This window comes from Myxocyprinus asiaticus, chromosome 26 (genome assembly GCF_019703515.2).
Source record: "Myxocyprinus asiaticus isolate MX2 ecotype Aquarium Trade chromosome 26, UBuf_Myxa_2, whole genome shotgun sequence".
NCBI lineage: Eukaryota > Metazoa > Chordata > Actinopteri > Cypriniformes > Catostomidae > Myxocyprinus > Myxocyprinus asiaticus.
In genome coordinates, this window is record NC_059369.1 from 34,902,777 (window position 1) to 34,924,744 (window position 21,968).

The 21,968-nt window shown below is 37.5% G+C and overlaps 1 protein-coding gene across 4 annotated transcripts in view; it reads left to right on the forward strand.

Moving 5' to 3' along the window:
* LOC127417170 (latent-transforming growth factor beta-binding protein 4-like) overlaps positions 1–21,968 on the forward strand; it is a 101,060-nt gene that overhangs the window by 8,087 nt on the left and 71,005 nt on the right. For all 4 annotated transcript variants that reach the window (XM_051656969.1, XM_051656970.1, XM_051656972.1 and 1 more), the window contains exons 2-4: positions 5,799–5,869; positions 8,116–8,416; positions 13,942–14,144. In XM_051656969.1, the coding sequence (XP_051512929.1) occupies positions 5,799–5,869; positions 8,116–8,416; positions 13,942–14,144 (575 nt within the window). The remainder of the gene's footprint in view (positions 1–5,798; positions 5,870–8,115; positions 8,417–13,941; positions 14,145–21,968) is intronic.

A 21,968-nucleotide genomic window follows, 5' to 3' on the forward strand; every position in this document is an offset into this window, starting at 1 on the left:
GATATTTCATTATTCGTCTCCGACCCCACTAGATCTATGCCTTGCCTCCACAGAATTATTAATTTATTTTCTAAATTCTCAAGATACAGAGACAATTGGTCTAAATCCAAAGCTTTGACAGCGTACTGCCCAGCGACGGCTTTTCAGCCAGGCATCTTCCAGTGGCCCAAACAGGGCATTAAGTATTTGGCCATTTTATTCCCAGAAAATTTGTGTGATTTAGTTAGAGTTAATTTTGACCCCTTAATAAAAAGGTTTTCAAGCGATGTGGGCAGGTGGGCTTCATTACATTTATCTATGATTGGGAAGGTTAATGTTATTAAAATTAATTGTATTTAATTTAACTACCTGCCAGAATCTCTCCCTGTAGATGTCCCCCTCTCTTATTTCAAGCAATTTGATAGCATAGCAAAGTCCTTCATTTGGAATGGTAAGCCTCCTAGATTACATTTCAATAAGTTACATAGTTGACAAAGGTCCCCATTCTGCTAGTCAGAGTGGATTGTGAGGGAGGTTAATACACTCTGTGACCTATATGAGAGTGGAGTGTTGAGATCCTTTGAAAATTTGGTTCAACATTTTGGGATTCCCAGATCACAGTTCTTTAGGTATTTACAGCTGCACCACCTGCTCTGTACTTTTTTTGGGAGTAGCATACACCCCCCTAAAGCGGAAGATACTCTGGGAGAGGTTATTACTGCTTTTGGAAAAGGTCATGAGGCATCAGTGTATTACTCCCTGCTAATTCAGAGCCTGGGGGGTGGAGCTTTAACTTCTATCAAGAGATTATGGGAGAAAGATTTAAACTTGGTATTGGAGGTTGGAGTGTGGGCTAGGATTCTAAAAAATTTCAAGTCTGTATCTAGAGATGTAAGGGTGCGCCTATGCAATTCAAGATTCTACATAGATTCTATTGGACCCCCTCTAGATTGTATAGGCTTGGTCTTAAAGACACACCCACCTGCTAGTGATGCCAATCAGAAGATGGAGACACAACCCATGTTTTTTGGTGGTGTGTTAAGATCCAAGAATTTTGGTTGAAGGTTCAGAGTTTATGTGTGACGTATTTTGCCCCAGACTCTGTATTTTGGGCGAAGGGGTGGTCATCAATATGGGGGATAAACACATAAAAATTGGGTTCTGACCAGTGTTATGATAGGCAGACAGCTTATTTTAAGGGGATGGAAGTCGGCTGGAGCGCCATCATTTCGGGAGTGGTGTGCGGAGATGGGGAGGGTGGAAGCTTTCGAGGGGGGTGTGGAATAGTGGGGGTTAAATGTTGATTCAATATATATATATATGTTGTGTTTTTCTTTGTTATATCTATGAATCAATAAAAAATGTTAATCGGAAAAAAAAGAATACGATAAAAATAAATACCCCATAGTTTCTGGTACCAAAACCAAATGTTGTTACTTTATCAAGACCATCAAAACAAACAAACAAAATACAAAAACTATTTAAAACCAATTGTTCCTTCCATTGGCTTAATGGGTCAATTTTGACCAGCATAGGAAAAACCAGTTGTGACCTTTCACCGTCGGAATTTCTGGATGTTATGCAGCTTTAAATAGTTGTTTGTACATATATGAATAAAATTTGACCAAAACATATTTCACATTTTCTCAGATATAGCCCCTATCTCCATTCTGTTCTCCTGCTTCCCCACCTGCTTCACTGGGTACTGCATCTTTCCCACAATTTGCATTCTTTTCTCTAAAATGAGGTTGGTGCTCACATGCACACACACACAGTATTTTTAACAGTTTTGAACAGGTAATATGCAGTAAGTACGTTTACTAACATTATTTTTTTATGAAAGGGTACAGTGGGGTTAAATATACAAAGTTGATTTTCTACAAGCAGAATAAATCAGACATTTTTTGTAATTGAAATAAACATAAATTGAGACATCATTTACCAATGTTTGCCAAGGTTTAATTTTTTTTAAATATATATATATATATATATATATATATATATATATATATATATATAATTCTTTTAAAATTATAATTCAATAATATTCAGAATGTAGTAGCCCTTTTTTCCCAATCATTCTACACTTTGGGACCACAGCAAAACAGATTTTCATTAGGGGTTCTTTAGTGGCGTTGTACAGTAATCAAGAATTTATGCATTTTGAATGGTTTTCCATATGGGTCAAAAATGACCCAAAGGACAAAAGGAGGGTGCTATTTCTAATATTTCAATAATAGGAGGGCTAATATGGTCAGTGTCACAAATTGTTTGCGTAGTGATCTTTAAATAGTGCTGAATCTTAAATATTTCTTCCATATTTTATGTAATAACTTAAATAATTTTTGTTTTTTTTAAATCCTACAACTTTCTGTTTATTTCCAAATTTAGATTAGATCTGAATCCCAGACTTTAATTAAATTAAAAGGGTCTGAGTGTATTGAAATTTTTCATAAATGAACTTTGCTGTCTATTTTACAATTACACCATAATAACTAAACACACAGAGCATAAATTCAACAGAAAACTCCCATTTTAAAGCTCTCTCATTGGTATCTGTGTTTTTATTATGTGATTGTAGATAAATCTACAGATCTGTGTGTGATGAATTGGCTTTGAGCAGTCTTGGAAGGTTATAGTTCAATCTGACCTCTTTATAGCCTGGATCACCAATGCCAGCTGTGTTTCAATCGGCTTTCACTGAGCAGATTTCTCTCTGCCTCATCACTCATACTGGGAAGTTCCAATAGTCTTGCTTTAGAAACCACACAATAAAGGCACAAAACTGTAACTAATTAGCAAATCCCTCCTGACGCTATAGAAGGGTCAGACTTATGCACGTTGTGGCTTTGTAAGCAAGTGATCAGGATTGGGGCTTGTGTTAGTGTGCTAATTGTCTTTTTCTCCCAGAAGCTGCTAGACAAACAGAAACCGGCCCGGCATCCAAAGAAGAAGACTCGTAATACACGAAAGTTTACACATCTGAGAAGTGCCGCAGACGATCCTGCCTATGCCACTGTGGGAAAAATAATATTCCTCATGTGCATGGGCAGAGGGAGGGCAGAGGCCCAATGAGGGGGGCGTCCATAACAAACTCGCACCCCCTCTCATTTTTATTCATCGCCGCTATTTGTCCAAGCTGAATAAAACGTGGGGTGAAGGGTGAGCTTAAACCCAAGGCTCTTCACTCAGTCCAATGCATTTTAAGGGGCCCAGGGCCACGGTTTGTAAGTCTTTTAAAGCTGTCTTTTCAGAGGTGTTTTAATTTAGAATATGCTGATTGATGTGGTATGGAGTCTGGAAATGTGAAATAAAAAGTGAAACTAGTTGAAAGTGTTGCTTGCAATAAGAGTGGCAGCAGACTCATCTCAGCTGTTGCGTTGGAACATAAATGGTAGACTGACTTGCTAGAAAATCCATCTTAGGCTATTAGCTGTGTTGGGAATGTGGTGGTATCTGTTGTATCTGGTCTGAGATGGTCATTAGCTGGTTCAAGCAGATTAATAGCTGGTTTACCAGCAACAATGTACCAAAAACCAGCTTGACCACCATAAACTGGTATGACAAACTGGCATCTGGTTTGTTAATGGTCCAAGATGGTCTATAAGCTTGCATTAGTGTAACAAATGCAGGAAGAAATCAAGAGAGCAGGATCTAAGTGCAGTTTTGATTTAATAAGAAAATGAGTCCAGATACAACACTTGGAAAACACAGGAACAAAACAAAACTAAAACTCGGGAACAGAACAAATGTCACGTCCATGAGGATAACAGGAAACAATAACTGACCTAGACACAAGCAAACACAAGGCCATTAAATACTTTGGGGCAAACAAGGTAAACGAGAAACAGCTGGGAACGATCAGGGCAGGAACCAGGAACAGAGACACAAGAAGGTAAACAAAACTTCATACTAAAAGTCTCTTAAACACCTAGTGACCTCTGGTGGCCACTAGGGCAAGGTAGTCTCAGGTATGAAAATTAGCTTGCATAATGACCAGCTTGGACCAACTAATGACCAGCTTGGACCTGATAATGACTAGTTTGGACAAGATAATGTCCTGCTTGGACCAGTTAATGGCTAGCTTGGACCAGCTAATGACACGGTTGGACCAGCTAATGACACGGTTGGAATAGCTAATGACCAGCTTGGGCAAGTTAATGAAGAGCTTGGACCAGCTAATGTCTAGCTTGGACCAGTTAATGCCATGGTTTGACCAGTGGCATTAACTGGCATAAAGTTTATACCAGTTTATTACTAGCTTGAATCAGCTAATGACCAGTATATGACCAGTTAATGACAAGCTACTAGCCCCTTTCACACATGCAACCTGGTAAATTAGAGTAAAATTGTTGGATTGCCTTTACTGGCAAATGTACCGCATCTGCAAAAAAACACATGCGGTTTTTGTCTTTTTTTCCTTTTTGTGATCATCCACACATCAGCACCAAAATGCCAGTAAACTCCAGAGATGTGCTTAGTTATTTTATCAGTTGACAAATTTCTTTATACACTTTTAGGCTTGATTACACTACAACACTTATAAAATATGAACATAATCTAAAAATACTAGGCATCACATACTTACCGATTATGTAAATGGCTACAAACAAAACTGGGCATCACACACTAAACGACTGAGGATCACTCCAGCTGTCAAGTCGATTCGATCACAAAGTCATGTAGAAAGACATGCCCCCATTCTTGGATACACATGACAGATATAAACAAACATGGACGTATGGGAGCGCTGCGGTTGATGTTGCTCTTTATCTGTTCTGAGTCTCAAAAGAAACTGACCGAGCGCATTTGGTTGCAGTCTTGGGTGGGAAGACGGAGACTGTGACGTGAGTTGGAAGTAAGTGGCGTTAATTGTTTTCTCCATTTTGAGCGCTTGTTCGCCATCTCCATTTCTTTGTGGTCCAGTGTTGTGACTGTGCGCCGTCAATTTCCGTTGGCTGCTCACCATAAGACTTCAGATTTGAGTCGAGGAGCATCATACCCTATGAGATCTCCTTTGTAGTCAACTCTAAAATATCAAACCATTTTTATTTCCTCTATGCATGAAGTGGAATAATTTCAATATCTGTCAAATTTTAAGACATTTTTTGGACTCCATAGTAACTGAATCGTCTTACGTCAGCGTGTCCTGACCGTGCTCAAACCGTTAATCTTACAACTTTGTTCACACAGCATCAAAACTGAACTTTTCAGGTAACATTATAACTTCTCATTCAGGTAAATGGCTAGTAAAAAATTTACTGGTATTTTTGAATGGGCTGTGTTCACACATAACCTCTAAACTGAAAATTGCAGTTGATCTTTCTGGAAAAGGCTGTATGTGTGAAAGTGATTATTGACTAGCTTGGACCATCTAATAACCAGCTTGAACCTGTTAATGACCAGTTTGTACCAGCTAATGACCAGTTAATGACTAGTTTGAACCAGCTAAAGACTAGCTTGGACAAGTTAATGACCAGTTAATGACCAGCTTGTACCAGCAATGATCAGTTAATGACTAGTTTGAACCAGCTAAAGACTAGCTTGGAACAGTTAATGATCAGCTAATAACCAGCTTGGGCCAGATAATGACCAGTTATTGACTAGCTTGGACCAGCCGTTGACCAGCTTGGACCAGATAATGACCAAATTGAAACAGTTAAAGACCAGCTTAAACAAACTAATATCCAGCTCAGACCAGATAAAAAAACAGTTACCATTTTCCAAAACACAATGGAATTTTCCAGCAGTGGCCCTGGAGATTTATTCTCTCTCTCTCTCTCTCTCTCTCTCTCTCTGTGTGTGTTTATCTTCTTCAGGCCCAACGTTTGTGGGACCAGGTGCTGCCTTTCATGGGTAGTCAACCCCAAGACTAGACAATGCACAAAACGTGAGTATCTTCTCTGGGCTTTTGTTACCATTCTGATTAATGTTTTTACAAAAATACATAAACACAGCTGCCAGTATTTCATCTAGCTCAGATGATCTTAATATGTCTGTTAGCAGAAATGAAAAAATGTGCAAAGAAGGTGCTTACAGTTGAACAGGATGAATGAATTCACAAAACATCCAAAAGTAGTTTTAAGACTTCAAAAGAAATTATAATTGGAAGCTGTTATCATGGGAATGAGACACTCTTTATTGCATTCAGGTGCAGTGACATCAGACCCTTTCTCATTGCAGGTACTAAAGCCTATTTTAGGTACTTTCCCCCGGGACTAGTACTTTTTGTCGTTTTCGCACCTGAGGAAGAATAGTTCCTCAAAGCCATTTTAGCGGACATTTTTAGCTCCTACTCCAGGCAGGTACTTTTGGCCTGTGATTGGTCAAAAACCTATGATACACAAAGCATTGAGAAAGGGGAGGAGTCCACAGCTGCCATTTATAAACAAACTAGCTGCTAGCATGCTACTCAGAGGACTGCGTTAATTTTACAATTCCCTTAACAGAAATAAAATAAAATGCTTGCATGTCACCTGTACTCCTCTATGATTAAATAATAACAAAAACTTAATAGTAGAGTTGTATGCAAGTGTTAAGATGTAGGTCACATGAAATCTGAAACAGCCTCGGAATTGTCCTAATGGAGAGTGCTGTTGGCATTCTCAGGTGTTTTATTTTCATGTATCGAGTCCTGGCTTGAGTAAATGACGAGGACTGTTGACTTTTTTTTCTTTTTTTTTACCAACATGAGCACACAGGAAATCGACATGTTGCTTATGAATGTTCATGTACCCTGAAATCAACCCTATTTTTCCAAATTATTGACTCGCTTTTAAAGCTACTTAGATGGACTTATCACCCAGAAACTGGAGCCCACACGTGCCCATACATTCAACAAATCTTCCAGCTTCAGCCACTGGGGGCAGTGGTTTGACAGTAGTAGTTTAAAAGCAGCAGAACTTTCATCCTTCTGTCGCCTAATTCACAGTGCGATCAGTCTGCTCCTTACTTTATAGGTGCCCTCTGACGTACAAATAATGCTTAATAAAAAATTAATAAAAATAAAAACCTAAAAATAACTTGTGTTGCTTAATTGATTCCGATTCTATTGAATTGATTATATATATAATAATGATTAATTTGGTCTTAATTTGGTTTCACTGGACTTCATTGTTTCTTTCTTTGTTTATTGATTGATTTTATTAGGCTTATGTGGTATATATAATATTTAAAAGGTTTGTGTGTACATTATTTGCCATTCACTTCAGTTCTGTAAACATGTACTTTGTCTTTCCACCTGAATACCTAACATTATAACATTGCAAGTAGGCCAAACCCTTGAATACCATGTTGAGGTAGCTTCCAGTAGCCAGAGCTTTATACCATGATTAATCCAGTCCCTCAGCTTTCTCATCATAATCCACACATTCCTAATCCTAATGTATCTAGATTTACCAACTAATAAATAAGCCCTTGACCCATGTGCCTTTAAAAGGCCAGTACAACTCATAATATTACCAGAGTGTATGTGCAATTGAAATAGAATATTAAGAAATTAGATCACACACCATAAATCAACAAACATACAGTATGTGTGATGGGATTTGATCAAGGAAATAATGTTGCTTGAAAATGACATGTTTTGCAAAGGAAAAAACAGTAACAGAATGCATCTGATTTTGTGGGGTTAACCCTTGGATTGCAATGTCAAAGGTATATAATGTGAAACAATACATGCTAAAATGTTTTATCAAGTTGTGTAGCAACAGACATCCATAAACTGCTGGAGTGCTTACCTCATTAAATATTAATGTGCTTTAATAACTGTTGCCGAAGCTTTCACACACTGTATTTAGTTTCAGCGTCTGGGGGGAAACTGTTGAAATTATTAAGCAGTGACGGCAAACTCAGTTACTTGAATGATGAAGAGACAGTATTATTTTTGTTGTATGTTTCAGAAGACCAACATTTCCACAAATAAAGTAGTTATTAAAACAGGTTGCTGCTGGGTCATTGCATGCTGTACTCATCTGTGTATTAACTCACACAGTGTTAATTCTTGAACCCTGACTATTCAGGATTGAAACAAACATGGAACAAGATAACCCAGGATTAAGTTTACCCAGGGTTAATAATGATCAATTTCAAGTATGAAAAGCCCATCTCACTCCTTGTTTCTTACTCTCTCACTAGCAAGGTGTCATCCTCGTTGTCATAATAAAGCAGTGTGTTGCCGGACGAACATCTGTCAGTGTCGTCCAGGCTTCCATGGCCATCGCTGTGAGCATGCTAGTGTCACCCCAATCCAAGCACAGCCTGGTTTCACCACATCCTCAGCTGCCATCACGTTAGCAGTTGCGGCAGCAACCACCACCACCACCCCGGAGTTTGCCACCACACACCAGAATCTCTCCATTTCTGACTCAGACCGAGCTCCTCGAGATGCCAATGCAGATGTCAGAACGACATACTCATTACGCTGGCAACCACTCAGGTGGGTGATTGCCTCATAACTTTAATACACTTTTTTAAATAAAAAAAATATATATATTATTTTTGAGTATTTTACTTTGAAAAACATATTTTACACCAAAACAAGTGTTTTTTTTTTTAAACAGAATACTATGTACTGCATACTGAACAATGCATATTGTCTACTATTTTTATTCGTTGCTCATTCTTTAACCTTTACTGTTTATTCTTTACTATTTGTTATTTACTCTTTATTTTGTTTTACTCTTTGTTATTTGCGGTTTATTTTTACTGTTTATTCTTTACTGTTTGTTCTTATTTTTACTGTTGAATTATTTACTCTTTTTTCTTTACTGTTTATTCTTTACTGTTAAATTTTTTACTCACTCTACTCTTTGTTTACTGTTTATTATTTAGTCTTTGTTCTTTGCGGTTTATTTTTACTGTTTATTCTTTACTGTTTGTTCTTTATTTTTTACTGTTTATGCTTTACGTTTGTTCTTTATTTTTACTGTTTATTCTTTACTGTTTGTTCTTTATTTTTACTGTTTAATTCTTTACTCTTTGTTCTCTTTGTTTATTCTTTTTTATTCTTTACTGTTTATTCTTTATTCTTTACTGCTAAGTCTTTAATCTTTGTACTTTACTCTTTTTATTCTTTATTCTGTACTGTATTCTTTACTGTTAAATGTTTTACTCTCTCTACTCTACTCTTTGTTTACTGTTTATTATTTACTGTTTATTATTTACTCTTTGTTCTTTACTTTTATTCATTAATGCTTTACGTTCTTTACTGTTTACTCTTTAGTCTTTATTCTTTGTTCTGTACTTTTCTCTGGGTCTGCATAAAAATACACAAGATAAAATCACCATTATATATTATTGTCAAAAATATGGGTACTGCCACTGAAACCAAATCACCAAAAATAATTGTCCGTCTGTCTATTTCAGACCACATCTTTACATAGAAAGTTTTTGAAAAAATACAGTATGTGCTTTTAATTAGCTAGAGGAAAGCATATTTCAAGTAACAGAGGTTGTCTTCGTGACAACCATGCTCACTAGACCCATGCTCACTAGACTTGACATAATGTGACTCTGAAAAGGAGTTGCCTACAGGGGGCGTTCTCATACTTCAAATTCATATGAACTGTAAATACATGTACTAATGCAGCCCACTGCCAGTGTACGGCAGCAGAAGAATTGCAGGTAAATTGCTGAAACAAATAAATATAAGCACTCGTATGCTCATCCTGCCCCCCTCCCCCTCCTCACCCCCACCCCCACCCACCCTTCCTCTTTTGACTGCTAGGTGGGAAATACTTTCATGAGCACTCTTTAAAGCACTCTAATGTTTATGTTTAGGATTCCATTCCAACTGTAACAATTGTATACAGTGATGGTAAGTAAATTTTGTCTCTTTAAACAGAGACCTTAAGTAACCCTTATCTTCTCAGTCCACGCTCCACCCTGAAATGAAAAATAGAGCTGTATCACTAATCTCACTTTATGTTTAGCCAAGGCAGGATAATTTGGACTGCTCACCTTTAAACCGACATATTTATTGTGATTGGCACACCACATAGGCAGATGCTGCTTTTAAATTCTTTTATATTGTATCCAGATTACAGAAGATGCAACAGAATAAAATATTAGATCAGATCTTTTCAAAGATTGTGAAGAGAAGTATTATGATTGGAGAGACACTCATCTGATCTCAGATTGATGGGGCAATTATTACCATAAAGTTAGAGTCTTGTTCCTTGGAGGTCTCTGATCAGAGTTTTGATATACAAGATGGAATGTCTCTCTCTCAAAATTAGGTAGAAATGAAGATTGAAAGAGTATTGGGGCTCATGGTTAAGAATTGTCCATCTGGATCCGATCTATCCAGGCCCAGATGCAGCTTTTAAAAAGAGCACATTAAAGGGATAGTTCACCCAAAAATGAAAATTCTCTCATAATTTAGAACACAACATTTTTAGAAGAAAATCTCAGCTCTGTAGGCCCACACAAGTGAATGGTGACTCTAAAGCTCCAAAAAGCACATAAAGGCAGCATAAAAGTAATCCATAAGACTGCAGTGGTTTAATCCATGTCTTCTAAAGCTATCGGTTTTGGATGAGAAAAGACAAAATATTTAAAAAAAAATCGCTTTAAATCTTGGCATCTGCAGTCTCCTTGGCTATCATAATTTCAAACTTGATTGCACTTCCTAGTGCTTGACGTATGCACAGATCGTTAGATGGCGCTAGGAAGTGTAATCAACTAGTTTAGTCCATAAAAGTTTAGTCCCACACTTTTAAATCAAGTGAATATTTCACAGGGTTTATTTTGAAAGTAATTTTCTAAATATCCAAATTCCTGAAAAGTCTTAGGCCTCAAAAAAGGTATTGAACATTTCCACTGTTATTGCAAAGGGGAAAAAAAAGATAATGTCCATCGCATGCAAAAATGTGATGTTAACAGGATTTTTGTTTGGATATCATTTGCAAAAATTGATCTAATTAAAGATGGTTTTAAACTAGGTGTTCAAAACCAACATACAAAACCAATTCTAGAGAAAACATGCTTTTGTGTAATTGGACTTTTTACTTAAAACCTTAGAGTTACTGAGAGATAGCCCCTGTGTCAACTTCCCTGTGTGACAACTATCTGTGACAACTATTTAGTATCCCCTACTAAAACTAAAACTTTAGGTTTGTGTCCCATTTTGAGAGATTTACTGGCTGTTTTGAGGTAGATCACACCCATTCAGACTCCGCCATGGCCGCTCTGTTGGGAAGGAAGTGCCTGGCCTTGAGGAAAAAGTTCTCTCACAATAGACTATTGAAAGGCTCCGCTTCAGTGATCTACCTGACGGACCAGTGTTGCTTACTCGCCCGGTGCTGACTGCCCCAGTTTCCCAATCATTCAACAGTTTTTTTTTTATATCACATTCAATGTGTGAACAAGATTGTAAGATAAATCTTAATATATATATATTATATATATATATATATATATATATATATATATATATATATATATATATATATATATATATATATTTATGTTCCAGAGCCTTATTTCCATGGCTTGTCTAGTAAGATATAAATGCTTACATTTGTTGGCTATGTAAAGTATATTAAGACTGACCTCAGAGTGAAATCGGAAAGAGTAGGTTGACTTTTGTTTAGCTAGAATCGGTGTGCTAACCAACATTTGATACACTGCCCCCAGTGGCCAAAGCGGTTAGAGTTGTTGGTCAATTTGGCTCATGTGAGCTCCATTATCCACCAAGAGGTGCCATTAACGAGTTGTGAGATGAGTTGTTTTCAGCTTTACAGGTGGAATGCATTTTTTATAAACTGTACCCCCCAACCCAAACAACAAACCTAATCCGAACCATCAGTGGAGTAAAAATGTAATGTTGGGGGAAAAACGAAACTTCAGAATCTTGCTTGTCACTGTTTATGTGAACGTGACTACTTCCTAGTTTCAACACAGGACATGAACACAGGTTTCCCATGCTGGTGACGCAAGATGCTTCTGGTCACACCAGAAGGGTAGGGTAAGGAGATGACGCTTAATGAGTTGGCATATTGTGGCTAATCTTGTACCCGAACTCTCAGAAACAACATGCCTACTTCCCATGGGATCATGTTGATATACGTATATCTTTTGGTTCCAGGGGGATTTTGCTTTTGCTATGTCAAACCTGTGTAATAGAAGTTATGAGTTAAAAATATTGAGCTGTCAATAGGTTAAAACTACTTATAAAACTACTAAGAGATTAAGGTAACAACTAATCATGGAAAGAAAACAAAATTTTAAAGTTTTTGTGTGGATGACACCTTTAGTTTAAACGTGACTAAATAATGCAAAATTATATCCATTATAAGTGACACATTTCTGGATTGGTGTCGATAAGGGGGTACTTGAGCCTTTCTGATGTGGCTGTCAAGGTAAATAAGACAAAAAAGGTTAGGAATTTTCCAACATCCTAAATAAGAAGGGGAATATTAGTTTACCCCAAAGACAGAAATTTGATATGACTCTGTTTTTGACAATCCAAAAGGAATGTTGCACTTGGAAGAACTCTGGGTTTCAGAGCACACATGATCTAATATTTTGAGCAATGTATGGTTCTGAAGGAGATTCAAAATGCTAAAATTGATTTTCTCCCATTTGATTCACAGAGGTGAGATTCATGGTCTACAATATTTGTGAAAAACTGAGGATTTACTATCATTATGTTTCATTTTGCTAAAGCTCTGCACAAATCTTGGAGTCCCTCGGGACTGTGTATTAGGACCTGATGAGTTGTCTTATGTCATAATCGTCTATGAGGTGTGTGTTTATACAGAGAGTGTGTGTGTGTGACACTGGCTGTGATGGCAAGGTTGCGTGTGAAATAGGAATGGCCATGTGCGTGTTTTACAGGCTGTTTGCAATGGACCAAAGCTCTCACCAGCTTTTTTTTTTTCTCCCCAATTTGGAATGCCCAATTCCCAATGCCCTCTAAATCCTCGAGGTGGCGTAATGACTCGCCTCAATCCGGGTGGCGGAGGATGAATCTCAGTTGTCTCCGCGTCTGAGAGCGGCAATCCACGCATCTTATCACGTGGCTTGTTGAGCACGTTACCGCGAAGACATAGCGCGTGTGGAGGCTTCACACTATTCTCCACGCACAACTCACCACGTGCCCCACCGAGAGCGAGAACCACATTATAGCGACCACGAGGAGGTTACCCCATGTGACTCTATCCTCCCTAGCAACCGTGCCAATTTGGTTGCTTAGGAGACCTGGCTGGAGTCACTCAGCATGCCCTGGATTTGAACTTGTGTCTCCAGGGGTGGTAGTCAGAGTCTTTACTCGCTGAGCTACCCAGGCCCCCTCACCAGCTTTTTTTAAAGTGAAAAAGAGGATTCAGGAAAATGAGCTCAAATTATGGTGAGCAATAGTACTGAGCTGTTTAATACAGGATAAATTATTTCATGATGGCATGTGTGTACCTGTTTCTATTAAATTTGTGCTTGTGTGTACATATTCAAACATGATGTCGTTTGTAACATCAAACTACTCCCTGTCATATTTCATTGAAACCCTGTCATATTTACTTTCTGAGTCAGGCTGTGGGTTTGGAGCAGGTTTGCAACACTTGGTTCAGCTATGGCATACAGTTGTCCAAGAAAATTACTGCGATGTGAGAAGAAAGTTGCTCCCTTCTCCACTGTGTTTGCATTTGGGTGGTATTCACCAGAGTTCTTTTAATTGTGCTAAATGGGCTGTCAAATCACGCACAATTTGAATTCAGAGCAGAAATTTCAGACTACTTGGATATGCCGAGAAGTTTAGAAGGCTCTATTTTCAATTTACTACTGAAAATTATGAATCAGAATTGTTCATACCATATGGAGTCTTAATAGTATTGATAGTGTTTAGGTATGTTACTATCGCTGCTTTTATTTCATCTGAAGCATTGCAGTTTTATTCCTGCATTTTATAAGGGTTTCTCAGTGGATCAGGCATACAATGTTTCATTTAGGTTTATTGTGTTTCAGTTTAAAGGAGGACCAGTCAGTCCTGTTGAAGAGAGCGCTGTCCAGTGGAAACCATGGGGAAAAGATCATAAGTGTTATACTGAAATACATTGAATCAGAACGAAGTAGACTGGAGTCTTCCTCCTCGACCTCAGCAACAAAACTCTCCAGCACAAAGACGTTCCACACTCAACGCGGCCAGTACAACCTCATTTACACAGCAGGTCAGTTCAAACCAGTTGCACTAATTATTTTGTTTTATTTGGTGATTCAGGCAAAACATCTATACCTCATATTCCTCTATAATTAGACGTCTTTAATATCTCAGTCATTTCTCCTAGACAGCAATGAGTTAAATGGAGTGTAAATGCAGAGAAATCACCTGTTTCTCAGATTTGAGAATAGATCCCAGTAATCCCACATCTCATCTAGAATTTCAGCAGAGATCTCAACATTTCAAACTGTGCTCAGATATTACTACTACTACTACTAGAGTGAATATTGCATTTTATTATACAATTGTAATATACTGTATTTCTGTCGCAGTTTCTTCAATTTCAGGTATCTAGCTTTTATATTGAATCAAACTTTTATTTTGAAAGGATATTTTATTTTGACATGTTTTTGACGGAAGCTTCACACATCTGGATAGGCAGATTGCTAAATGGCCCAGTGTAATTATTAAAGCACACATGGTATGATTTCATCATATAAATATGCTGTATAGTCCACATGTGCTGTGTGCTTTACAGTGGATGAGTGCTCTGCTCTGTCGCATACAATACACACAGCGCGCATGATTGTCAAAGTCTGTGGAGTTTTCAGTGTATGAGTTGTCTGCTTCACACGTTCATTTTAAAGCATGCAGCTCATACAGATGCAGACTGCAGCCTTTCGTGGTTTAATGCTGCATTCCGTTCAACTCGGAAAGTTTGAATTTCCAACTTCTTACATGGAAAAGTGCAATGAAATGCCGTATGAAGATGGAATTTCAACTTGGAAACTCGTGCGGAAATCTTCAACTGAGATGCAGTTGTGTTACATCACACAAACATGTCGGCACCCAGGGAGATGTACAAAGTAAGTGATAAACATTCACTTTTATTAAATAAGATTGATCAATGAGTAAAAGTTCCTACATTACATAATAATAAAACCCGTGTGACATGTACCTTAATGGTTGGAGATCGGAGATATCAAATCCCACATCTGACTTTGAATGGAAACAGCATAATAATCGCACTAGGACATACAACAATTTTACAACAATGTCAAATTCGTGTGTAAGCATTTTGAAGCAGTCGTGTGTCAGTTAGACGGTGTGCGGGTATCGAATTGAGTTGGTGCCTGGTACTGCAGAAACACTAGAATCGTGGCATATTTTTAGTTTATTTTAGTATTGACTTGGTACCAAAGTACCAGTACTTTTGACATCCCTACTCCTAAGGAATTTACAAAGATAAATTTGAGAACTCCATTTAGTCTCTGAGCTATGAAAGAGCAACCTCTGAGCAATAGAACATTTTATTGTTGTCAACAAACTTTAAAAAATTATATTTTAGCCTTTAGAGCCTATTACATAGGCCTTAATCATTTTGAGAAATTACAAGGTTCATTATAAATTTGTGAAGTGTAAAAGGGTAAAGACATTTTCTGTAGCATTAGCATAACGCTAATGCTATAGACAATAGCTTCTATACTTTCACAGTTCAAAAACAAAACAGTTTTTGATAAACAATTCCCATTGTATATTTTAAGGTTATATCTGTGTCAACTTGCTAACCTTTACTTTGCAAGCAACAAAAAAGCAGGCTCGAGTGGAGAATATCTTGTTTGAATAATTTTGCCTGTTTCCTGGTTTAAAACCTTTTGGGCCGCGATAAGGTTTATCTGACTCTAGATTCGGACTAGTTTGGATTTAGACAGTTGCCAATACACCATTGTAGCATATTCCTGCCATTGTTTAAAGTGGCCCAGATGTGACGGTGCAGTAATTACCCAGGATATGGATGTGGTGTTTTGCTAATGGTAACCCCTGTGTCTCCATGACCTCATAACATGCTGGAGTGGACCTCTGTGGGAATGATGGGAAGTGTGGGGAGATTGACCTCTTTTTCACTCTCAAACACAACACACACACACACACACACACGTTGGTGCAGCTATCCTTGTGAGGACTCTCCATAGACATAATGATTTGTATATTGTATGAACTATAGATTCTTTCCCCTAACCCTACCCCTAAACCTAACCCTCACAAAAAATCTTTCTGCATTTTTACATTTTCAAAAAAACATAGTTTAGTATGCTTTTTTTTTTAAGGGATTTGAATTATGGGGACACTAGAAATGTCCAGTCGACAAATAAATTTCTTCTGAACGCAAACGATTGAATATTTTTAGAAACAAAACAATGCTTGTATACTTTTTAACTACAAATGTTCGCTTCCATACATCTCTGTGATGGGCGCTCATGAGAGGGATGACGTGAGCTCGTTGGTAAGGTCACGTGTCACGTGGAGGAGGCAGGAAGCGCATCATTGTTTACAAGAGAAACTTGCACAGACCACAGACCAAGCACCATTCACAAACCAAAACAGTCCAAAACAATTTCAAAACAAATATAAAATAAAAAAATCATTTCCAAATAATAATAATAATAAAAAATAAAAAAAACATTACTGCAGTAAATAACTATCTTTTGTTTTGGCGCAATGCCATTGCATTATCTACTTGTGCTTTTTCTTTAGCAGAAATATATAGGTTATATGACTGTCTGGAATTGAAGCCACACAAGTTGTAGTTAGTGAAACCAAGTGCGAGAGTGTTTACTGAGATTCACAGGATTTACACAGTGAGATCAATGGTACAGGTGATATCACACAGAAGAGAAGCTTCACAAACTGAAGCGAGAGAATTGAGTGCAGGTGCGGTGAATTAGAAATTGGGTGATGAGGAGTGGAGCGCTGAGGGAGATGCAGAGCCCGAGGGAGGCGTGACAATGACAAAGTTTTAACACATACCTGAGTTCGCTGGGAAAACAGCATGGGCACAGCCGATGAATTCAGATATCGACCCTTTGTTTCTTTCGATGGCCTGAAATCCTCATGGGTAGAATGTTCACTGCACACCCTCCAATATATGAGAGAATGTAGGGGTGTAATGATATCCAGGTTCAGCACGATAAGCCAGAGCTTCAATCGCTCATGATCATGTATAAGCAATCGATGCAAAGTTTATATTTTTCCCGGCGTGCATTTTCTTTGGAAGGTTGATGCATCCAGGATATACACACCAAACGACCATTTTGAACAATACACTTATACAAATACAAATCTACAGCAAAGACAGTTAAACTTTTGTACAGTGCTGCTCCTCTTGTAAACAATGACGCGCTTCCTGCCTCCTCCTCCACGTGACGCATGACCTTACCAACGAGCTTATGTCATCCCTCTCATGAGCGCGCATCACAGAGATATACGGAAGCGAACATTTGTCGTTAAAAAGTATATAAGTATTGTTTTGTTTCTAAAAATAATCAATCGTTCAGAAGGTTCAGAAGAACTTTATTTGTCGACTGGAGTCATGTGGATTATTTTGATGCACCCTAAATATGCATTTTGAACCGTCAAAAAATGGAGTACATCCACTTGCATTGTTTAAAGGAGGAGGCCTGAAATGAAATCCTAAAAGTCTTAAATTCTGTTTTGATGAAGAAAGAAACTCAGATACATCTTGGATGGCCTGAGAGTGATTAAGTTATCAGCAAGTTTTCATTTTTGGGTGAACTATTACTTTAATGCTGGCTGCAAAGACAGAATTTAAGTTTCCACAATGGGAGAGTTTGTAACGTGGTGAGGGAGTCACAGAAGTTTAGAATTCCAGTGGATGAGGAAACTTTTTCATCACTGTCCTCTTTCAGGGATGATGAGTGAAATGGCACACTTAATAAATATTTACACTCATGCAGTGATTAGCATATTTCCCCTGGTGTTATGAGTCAATAAGATGAGAACAGATTGCAGTTTAACCGCAGCGATACAGCTAAAGTTGGACTTGATAAAGACACTAGAGCTTTGTTGAGGGTGTCAGGAGTGTTACAGAATAGTTTGACCCTTAAGCTCTTAATCAATGTTTTTTTGTTGTTGTTTTTTTTTTCCAGTTTGTTTTGCCAAATATGAATGCTTGTGTAAGATACTGTTGATAGTGGATGTTGGTAAGGTTATGAAAAATGGAATATTTCCTTCAGTGTCTACCCACTGATATGACCTGTATTTTACAGTGGCAATCTACATTCAGAGAGGCCAGAAGACCCATAAATTGCATGAGCCTTTTTTATGTATTTAATGTATAACATTTATTTAACATACCGCAATGCCCAGAATCACTTGAAATGTCCTGTCAACTATCTACTATGTATTCTATAAGAATTGTAATCTTATTATGTAGGTCTAAATTTTGTTATATGTTTCTATTGAATTAAGTATTGCATGAAAAAAAAAAGTATAAATGCAAATGTATTTTCTAAAACTACGTTAGCAATTAATTATGTAATGCAGTACAATCACCTATCAATAAAGCGCAGTGTTGCAGAGTTTTTTACTTTTTCTTTCTTTCTTTTTTGTCACAATGAAAAATGGCCAATTAATTATTCAACTGGACTACACTTGTACTCACTTGTTAAGCATCCTTTACCGTGATAATGTTTTTAACATATTGAAATGCAATAGAACAGTTAACTAACTTTTTATCTGTCAAAAAGGTGGGAAGCATTGTGAATTATCTGTCATTGTTTTTAAAACGTACATTTTTTAGTTTAATGCAACCACTAAATGTAAGTGTCATTTTCCATTTTGTGCAGTAAGCGCAATTGGATCACTATTCAATCACTTTGTAGACAGATTGGAATGCAAGGTGTAAATGCAGTCCAGCTAAAGAATATTTGGATACTATTGAATGCAAAATGCATTTTAATACAAGTTTTAGAAGTGGACTTTGTGTCTCTGTTGCTGATGGTGTATAATCCAGTGCCATGGCTCCAAACAGTATTACTTTAAATATACTCAAAAATATATGAATGCCATTGCATTAGGTAGTAAAATATATATCCAATCGCCATCTGAAAATAAATTATGCCAGTTCTTTACTTTGCCTAGCCAGAACTGGTCCCAAGGTCATTTTTATTGTGTATGAAGTCAGTTCACCTTAAGTTGACAGGTGCTCTAGCAGAGTAACCACAGGTGTAGTTAATCACATTAACCTCCTGAGACCCAAATGCAACTGCGGTGTGCATTTCCCATTTCCATTTTTGATTTGCAACTAGTAGCCCCTAATAAACATGGCAACAAAAAAAAAAAGAACAAACAGTTTTCCTAAAAAAAATTGGGACTAATTTGTGAAACTTTAAATAATAACAAGCTATAGAAAGTCAGATTATTCTTTTTTTTTTTTTTTTTTTTATCAAAATGTTGATTATGTTTCCTGGAGTGTTGATTATTCATATTTTTAAGACATTACAGACATTACAGCTGATTTTCTGTAAAGCTGCTTTGGAACAATTACAAATAAAAATTATTTGACTTGATTTTACTTTTATGTTACACTGTTTTTGTTTTGTTTTTTTCTGCTTTGGCAACAAAATCTCAATGTTCTCTCTTTGCACAGTCAAACAAACAAGTGATAGCCAGTGCTTAAGCATTTTACCAATCATAAATTTGCATAAATAATTCTGATTCAGAGTAATGGCCAGCATCATCCAATCACTGCCAGTGAATGCACTTGGCTGCATAGGGAAGCTATAGGATGCTCCCTTGCTCCCTATTTAGTGAATGTCTTAACCTCCAGTTTGCTGTCTGTCTGCACTTGTCTCAGAACAGTTTGAAATGCACCTTATTTTCATCCAAACTCCATATATAGCCTCTGAAAGCAAAATTTTTCAGCTTTTGGATGATCCCACTGATTCTCAATGTGATAGTGCATATTGAATATAGAATTTCTAAGGGGGAACAAATCCTTATAGTCCACGTCTGTGGTCATTGTGTTTAACAGTGTGCCGTTTCATGATAAATTGATAAAATTAAAAAATTGGCATATCGGATGAAACTAAAGACTCTTGTCTTTTGACTCAAACAGGTTTCAGTGTAAAAACTTTATGAGGTTTCTTACCAGATGTAGTTTTGTTGGTGTTTCTCACAAAGACAGACTCCACTGTGATCGGCGCCATGTTGTTTTAACACATGACTCGGTGCGTCAAAAGTTTAACACTTTATTGACAGCCCAGAGTGTCCTGAACTTAGTTCAGTCAGTTTACATGAAATTAAATTATGCATAGCATATACCAAGACAAAACACACAATCCACCCATGAGGACACGGAGTCGCAGGAGGTTACATATGGACATGTTCCACCTAGTTTGACAACCAGAATGTGTTTTTGTCTTAATTTTGAACTGTATATCTATTGTTTTGTTATTTAAAACTTACAAACCTTTGGTGAAATGTTTTGCTTGTAAAGCATGCTTGGATTGATAATTTGTTATCAATCAAATCATTCATGACATGTATACTGTAATTTTCCAAATAATTTTGGGGCAACTGTATTTTAAATGACCAGACTGTATTAATAATTTTCCAAACAACATGACTGTTACCCCACCCCCTCTCTGGAAGCACACTACATTTGGACTTGTTATTGTTTGAGCCAGAGCAACAACACTCGTTGCCGTGGTGATGCATGTCTCGCTGGCCAGCATCATCCAATCACTGCCAACCATGTTAAAATAAAATTAATAGCATCATAAATTAATATGTAGAACATGAGATCATGACACAGTTGGACAGCCCCTCCCACATGACTGAGTGACTTCCCTGTCCAATCATAACATCCGGTCTGCATTGTTTAATTAATGTATTCAATTTGTAATAATGTAAAAGTGTAGTGTCACTACATGAACAGTGATTTGCATTGTTATTGTTTTGCACCATACACTGGATCAAGGAAGAAAATAATGTGCATTAAATTATAGTAAATACAGCTTTTGTTTTGTACATATGTATGTAAATGCTTTTATAAAATTCTTGGATTGCATACAACTGCAGGTCCAAAGCGGGGGTCAGTTAGGGTCAAATGATCCATAGATCACACAGAGGCAAGCGGGGTTACATCCTCCTCGTGGTAGCATTTCTAATTTATCATCCCACCAGGCCTGATTCGGCCAGCTGCAGGATGTTGCAGTGCCGTGACTCTCCGTCAGTGTTCTGGACTACAGGTTTGGGGGAGAAATTTGCTCCTCTCCCAAATAAAGTTTCTGTCCTCCTGAAGCTCCCACACGAAAAGCAAGGCAATTTGTTCTAGATTGAGGGGAGAAAACACAGCTTACAGTCCAGACGCACTCCAAACTTTCCAAAAAGCTTCAGGTGATGTAGATCGCAGAGTATGAGGAAATTATACAAAAATAACTAAATACAGAAGCACTTGTGTTGTGAAATACAGCGGAGCCGGAGCTGTATATATCTTTAATGCATCCTTTATGAAAGTTCAAATAATAAGGAAGCAGTTCATGTAAATAAGTACAAACTCAGAAACTGGCATTTCTCTGTATGCTCAGCAGCGCTTCTATGAGTCACGTGAAGTGACCCAATCTAAGGGGGAGAGATTGAAACTGCACCCGGCTGATGTACACTCTGGCACGGGCACGCTCGTACCTCGCGCACGCTTGCTCCAGTTAGATTATAACGTGATGGCTCACCATGAAGTGAAGCATAATAGACCTTTTTCACACTCCGTGTTTTGGAACTCGGAAGAAAATGTTTGCAGGGTAAACTTTGACAGCGGTGAATGGGAGATCACAGCAAATATTGTTTTCACTTACCCATTTGCTCCAAGACCAAAAGAAAAAAATCCAATATTACGTTTGAATGACTTTCCAGAAGAGTTCAAAAATAGAGAGCGGTGGATTAAGACAGTAAAATGGGAGAAGATACCAAATTTACTGTCACTCTCTCAGCAGCTGTAATTGAAACCCCTTCACAGCTGTGGTAATTCATTTTT